This window comes from Myripristis murdjan, chromosome 7 (genome assembly GCF_902150065.1).
Source record: "Myripristis murdjan chromosome 7, fMyrMur1.1, whole genome shotgun sequence".
NCBI classification, from domain to species: Eukaryota; Metazoa; Chordata; class Actinopteri; order Holocentriformes; family Holocentridae; genus Myripristis; species Myripristis murdjan.
In genome coordinates this window covers 24781445-24788237 of record NC_043986.1, presented here as the reverse complement: position 1 = coordinate 24788237, position 6793 = coordinate 24781445, and the positions used below count along the sequence as shown (strand labels likewise).

Below are 6793 nucleotides of genomic sequence, written 5' to 3'. Positions count from 1 at the left end.
TCTTTCCCCCACCCTCTCTGGGCTCACATTTCACTTCTCCTAGGTAAGAAAGGTGAACTACTCTGCAGTCCACGCCCTCTGAGAAGGTGAGGCCTGGAGCGCAAAACCTTGCAAACGCTAATGTCATCTGTCATGTCTCCACATGTGTGTCATGATTCTCTGCTGTTTGACCAGGAGAGGCCGCTGTAGAGCTTTGTGTACATTCACATACATGCAGCGGGGTGTTTGTGGAGGGTGACGGCGCGTAGGGAGATTCCTGAATGTAAAATACACGGGGAATACCTGCCTTGTATCTGTCCTAACAGTCGCTGTCGTCAGTAAGAGTGAAAATACCCTTGTAAAAATGACTTTTCCCGCAACATTCCTAGAGGGATTTACATCGCGGTAGGTTTAACATTATGTTTTTTTTTTAATATATATTATTTTTTATTGCTGCCACTGAATTTGTCTTTTTGTGCTGAAAGAATTGCAATATTTACATACCAGACTATATAAAGTTAGAACTCCCTCTCATAACGGTATTGCAGATCCACACGCAACTTTTTTTTAAGTGGCAGTAACCATGCAGTTTCTAGTCAAAGCTGCTACAAATCCTCACAGTGGCCTATGGATGGGGTGTTTGGAGTGTTTGCATCCAAGTGCAACCCCTCTGTTGCACTTGGAGCGCTTTAAGGATTTACAAGAAATGCTCAAATGATGGCAGGAAATTCCCGCTGGCGCCGCTCCACGCCCCGCCTGAGACAGAGCGAGATGCGCCTTCTTCCTCTTTTGTGTTTATAAGCGTCTGAGCAGCGCGACAGCCCACCAGCCACACCGCTGCACCCGCCGGCCGCTCAGCACGACCCTGCCGGACGGAACACTGCTCACTAAGATACGGAGCACAGATCGCTAAGATGCGGCTTCCACTGATGCTTTCGGCTTTATTGGTGAGTACGCTGATGGATTTGTGTCTGTGGAAGAAATTACGCCATTAGAAAAACTCTGGGTTGCCCCCCCAGATCAGAAACAGATAATGCTTCTGTTGCAATATGTCGATCATATTACTATTGCAATGTATGGATCAGTGTGTTCTTCACAACCCGATGCGTTATCCACTCTAAATTGTGTTTTATCTGGCGTTTATATCGAACTTTTCCAGGTTTTCAATGCGCAATGCCTGTCATTCCAAGTTACTTTCAGTTTCGTTTCACACAATGGCGCTGTGGAAACTGCAGTCGGACACGTTATATTCAGAATGTCAGTATGTTTGGTCGAAAGCATAGCCTAAAAAGTCGAGAATTAAAATAAGAATAAAAAAGCTGCTGTTACTGTAACTGTCAGAGCAAAGAAAGTGTTTGCTGAATGTTTGGGACTTTCCACCACGCCCCTCCCTCTTAGGTGGTTTCAGTGGGGAAGTAAAAAGCTGCTGCTCTGTCTCACCATAAATGCTCTTTTCAAGGTCAGTGTGTGTGTGTGTGTGTGTAAAAAGACTTGGACTGACATCGTGACATTGTGCTGCAGGTGCTGACCAGCGCCCAGAGCCCCTGTGATCCACTAACACAGTACCAGGCTGAATCGGGACAGTGTTGCATGAAGTGTGAACCAGGTATGCACAGGAAAGAAAGTGTCATGTCCCAGACTCATGTCCTTACAGCCAGGATCAGTACTTTACTGTCACAACATGCACTTTACACTATACATAGAGACTTTTTTTTTTTTTTTTGTATCAGTAAGCAAAGTGTTTGTATGTTCAACAGGGACCAGCATGTCAGAGGACAGTCTGAGTCTGACAGTCAACCCGACCCACTGTCAGACTCCTCAGTGCAATCAGTGTGGGGAGAATGAATATCAGGACACATACACAGCCGAAACCATGTGTAAAGCGCAACCATACTGTGACCCAAGTGAGCTTCTCTGACAAATTAAACCATTGAAAATCTCCCGATAGACTTCTTTTTGAACTAGCACGGCTCATAACGTCTGTCTCTTTTTACAGATAGGAACTTTGTGTTTGTTTCCGATAAGAGCAAGACGAGTCGAAGCCCCTGCTTTTGTAAGCCGGGATACCACTGCACCACCGAGGCGTGCATCAAATGTCTGCCACACACCGAGTGCAAACCGGGACAAAGGGTCAAGTCCATAGGTATGACACGACTATGCAATGCAGGCATACAAAACACTGAGTTACATTAAATATAAAGCAAGAGCTGCTTTTTTTTATGTGTTTTTGTGATGTGGAGTGGCATTAAACCCGTATTGGTTATCACACCCTTTCAGGTAATCACAGCCAGGACACAGTGTGTGAAAAATGCCCTTCAGGAACATTTTCTATTGGGACGTCAGAGCCCGACTGTAAAAAATGGACAGTGTGAGTATGACAATAAATTTAAAGGAAATTTGTTTTTTTATACAATACTGACAGTACACAGTTATTTACTATAAGAGCATCCTATGAATCATGGGAAACTGGAATGTGTGGTAACAGGAATGCAACCATCAAAGTCCTCAGTATAAACAACAAGATTGATTGTTTCAGGGTGATTTGGCCACAGAATGTGTTTTAGTTGCTCCCATAACTCCCATTAATGTAACAGCATGAGCAAAATCTTGATCTCACAGGAAAGGATGAGCTGTCCTTTCACACTGTAAATATTAAAATGTGTAAATCTTTGCAGTTGTGAGCCTGGACATCAAGTTAAAACGAATGGAACAGCCACATCTGACACTGTGTGTGGTAAGTAGTGAATTGTAAAAAAAATGACTCACTTTAGATTTTTACTATCTTCACCTTTGTGGTTATTTGTGGCTTCCTGTGCAAAATGAAACTACGTTGTAGGCGTTGGTATGAAATGTGTGTTGGCCTCTGTGGTTTCAGTGGAACTAGCAGCATTCTTTTACTGTCTCACACATGTTGTAGTAGCTAAAGAATCACATTTTCAGAGAGAGAAACTCTACAGCACTTCACAGGTGCAGTCTGCATATAGGTCTGGACACATCAAAAGGAAAGGAAAAAAGTTACAGCAGATTTGCATATGTTGAAAAACTGTATTGCTCTTTGGTCTGCAGACCTTTCTGAAGACGTGACGGGATATCCTGTACTGTACTTCGGTCTCAGAGGGGCAATTTCTGATTGCGTAGTCCAGCACTCCCAAGCTCTGTATTTCTCAAACCACCCAAAAATGTCCAAATTTTATTTTATTATTATTCTTTTTTATTCGATATGTTGTTAGACATGGAATACTGAGTTTAGTGGCTGTAAAAGTGAATTAAATAAGCTAATGTAGACATTGCAAGAAGCATTGATATTTTATTAACTGACTTTACTCTTCCTGGTTTTGGCAGAGCCCATCTCACGACGGCATTTGGCTTGGATTGTTCCCATTTTAATCATTGTGATACTGATCGGGATTGGAATTGCAGTGTGGAAATGCAAAGGTACACTTTAAACCCTCTCTTTAATAACATGTATATGGAAATGAAAAAGCTGAAGAGCAGGAGTGCTGCCTGGAACTACTTCTTTTTGTTAAGATGGTGCTCTTTGGTTAAGGGCTGGGTCCATAAAAAACACTTGAAACAAATACCAAGGCACTCATCTCAGAAAAAATATAATGCCTTTATTAAGTTAAGGGCCAAACATGGTAAAAGGTCACTTCGACGCGTTTCGGCTGGAAGCCTTCGTCAGGAAGTGTGTGGTCTGACACCAAGACAGGTATAATTAAAAGCAAATGTGAGTCTGGTCACAGGTGTTGCATTTGAGTCATCAGTACCAAAAAACAGACAGAAGAAGCCAATACTAGGGCCTGACTGATGAAGGCTTCCAGCCAAAACGCATCAAAGTGACCTTTTACCATGTTTGGCCCTTAACTTAATAAAGGCATTTTATTTTTTCTAAGATGAGTGCCTTGGTATTTGTTTCAAGTGTTTTTTATGTATATGGAAATGTTTGAATCATAAATTTAATGTACTAAAACCCTGTCTGTTTTGTTCCTTTTGTCTCAGGTACTGCAGGTGATGCAAAAGGCAAAGTAAAGGTAAATCTGATGTTGTGATTATCTGATTTTCATACAGTGCAAATTGAGAAATTGTAACTGAAATGGGTGCGTTGAAATCCTAGTGATGTGCAGTACTTTGGGCACTGTAAGGCTGACAGCATTTTCCTCTGAAGGGCTGCGTGGAGTTTTGTCTGGAGGGAACCAAGGAGCCAGCGAGGGAAGCCATCCCGACAGTAGCACAGCCGACAAACGATGAACACTCCCTCTTATCTGAGACGGGACCCCTGCAAGAGGCAAAGACACCCGAGGAAGTTGAGGAACCCAGCGAGCCACTGATTGTCTTAGATGCAGCTTTGACTGACAATGGGAATTTGGTGGCACAGGAAGACGGGAAAAAAGAAGTTCTGTCCCGGCAAGAATCACAAACACAATCATGCCCGAGTGAAACTGTCTGACTGCTAAGCTCTTCTAATATTAATGTAAAGTCAATTGTAATGTACATGTGTATTAATGCCTTACACAAAAGCTGTAAATGCATGCCTTAATTGTTTAGCAGTGAATCACTGCATGCCAAAACTGTGAAGCCTGTCCCCCTCTGTCCTCCATACTTTATTCCACCCATAAATCATCAGATTGTTAGATTTCATCCAGTTACTGAATAGTTCATCCTCTGTTATAAGTCTGCCGGCCCACCTCATTCTTATTGCATTTTTTTTTTCTTAATAGACACCTTTCACGAGCTTTTAACCCTTTGAAACACAAGCAAATTCACTTGATTTCTTTCCAAAACATGAAAAGGGTGATTGGCAAATTAGCAGGGAATAATACATTTCCAGAAATAAGAAATAATCAAAAAAACAAACAAAAAAAAAAAACACTAGAAATTTTTTTTAAAAAGAAAGAAACAAATCTAAAAAAGAAAAAAAAATCTAAAAAAAATCTAAATCTAAAGAAAAGAAAAACGAAAAGATAGAAATAAAAATTCCCTCCCAAAAATCCCCCTCAAAATGAAATGAATTTTATTCAGAACATGGCCACAGTCACCTGGCTTTCAAGTTCAGGCTAGAGCCCAGCATCAAAATGCTGTACATGCCCACTTATTCATAACTACCAGGATGTCATTTCAAAGGGTTAATATATTCACAGTAAAAATGACACAAACCTGTAATTTTATGTTTAAAAAAAAAAAAAAGTCCTGAACATTCCAGCCTCTCACTTTTGAAAAGATGGCTGCACTCCTGCGTGTGTGACACTGCTCTCTACTTCCTGTTGCTGTGGTCTGTTAGTGTTGATGAAGTGTCATTTTGTAGCTCAGTATCATGCAGCATGCAGTGATCATGGCTTATAATGTATTGTTTACAAAACATAGTTTGTACATATTGGTACGAGGCAGTTTTACATGACATTAATGGTACATGGAAGCAGCAAGTGAAATGCAGTTTTCCTTATTTTGTTGGATGTGCATTAAAATGTATGCTGCTGGGATTTTGTATGGAAGTCTTTGCTGTTTCTCCTCATTTTATGGATTCAGTCGAACAGGCAGAGGACATTCACTGTAACTGGTGCTGTAGTAACTCATGTTGTCCTCAAGGTGGTGCTAGTGGTTCACTGAAGTCTAGTCAGAGTCCACATGCGATTGAATGGTGTTTTACTCTATTCATTTGTCCCTCCTGTGTCCCACTTTTGGAAGATGTCCTTAAAGACTCAAGCTAGAAATATATTCAAGGTTGGTGGAAAAAGTCACTATGTAGCAGTACAGCTGCTCCAAACCAAAAGAACACTGACTTGTTTAGGCATGTAGGCTCTTTTTTTAATAAACCAATTCTTCCTGTAAACATTTTTTATAGTTTGTGACAGATGATGTCCTGCAGCATTCACCTGTTTAACGTGGGATTTGGGCCACCTAAGAAGGGGCTCAGGTGGAGCTTATCTCCCCTCTGTGTGTTTCTGTTTGTGGGGATTTGAAGAGGTGAGGCAGGAAGACAAGGCGACTATGTGCATTTGAGGCCTTTTGCACCCAGGGGCTTTCCCATGCATTATCCCTGGATTAATGGAGGTGCAGCCCTTTGAGTTTACATGGAAACCCAGGGCACTGTTAGTGAAGAATCCCTATGTCAACGCCTAAACAATGCTAATGTTTCATTAGACCGGGGCTGCTTGTGCTCCTGTCTGATCTCGACAAAAGAGGACACCAAGAAGAAGAGAATTTCATACTAAGGGAGAATTTAAAGGAACATCTAAGACCACCTTTGGAACTTAAGTATAAGAATTTCCCTTATAAACTGAAAAAAGGATGTATTACCTTACTTATCCAAGGCCTCTCCTCAAAATGTTAAACAACCTAACAGCAAAGTGGCCTAAAATCTGTTTGATTGTGAGGATTTAATAGTCAAAGGTTTGATATGCAAAGTAAGCCCCATACTTTCTTTGGACTCTATAAAGGTGGATTAAAGATGATTTTCTTTAGAAAGATGTTAAGTGTACTAATTGGCAATAAAAGCTAAATTTTGTATTTTTATTTCTGATGAAATTGGGTTTTAAGTAGTAACAATGTTGTTTTCATCCATAAATAGGCCTATTCCGGTTATTTGAATAGATGCATGATACTTTAATGTGGTCATTTTTCAGAAAGAAAAAAAAATCTCAGCATGGCCTATTTTTCTATTTATGCTAAGGCTTTTATGTGTGTCCAAACTATACAGCCTATAAATAAAATGAGGCTTTGCATCAAATTCTATCAAATGGAAAGTGAACACGTCATATCCACTTTGCTGAATGCCACTTCATACCACATGAATAAAACAAGTCAACATGTCATCAGA

At 40.7% G+C, this 6793-nt stretch overlaps 1 protein-coding gene across 1 annotated transcript; it reads left to right on the top strand.

Moving 5' to 3' along the window:
- Positions 1–795: 795 nt before the first annotated feature.
- Positions 796–4868, top strand: cd40 (CD40 molecule, TNF receptor superfamily member 5). The gene is made up of 9 exons (XM_030056491.1): positions 796–926; positions 1501–1585; positions 1737–1883; positions 1976–2122; positions 2257–2347; positions 2655–2713; positions 3322–3414; positions 3979–4010; positions 4145–4868. Exons 1-9 carry the CDS (start codon positions 894–896, stop codon positions 4424–4426), a joined length of 969 nt encoding a protein of 322 aa, XP_029912351.1. The 5' UTR covers positions 796–893; the 3' UTR covers positions 4427–4868.
- The last annotated feature ends 1925 nt before the right edge of the window (positions 4869–6793 follow it).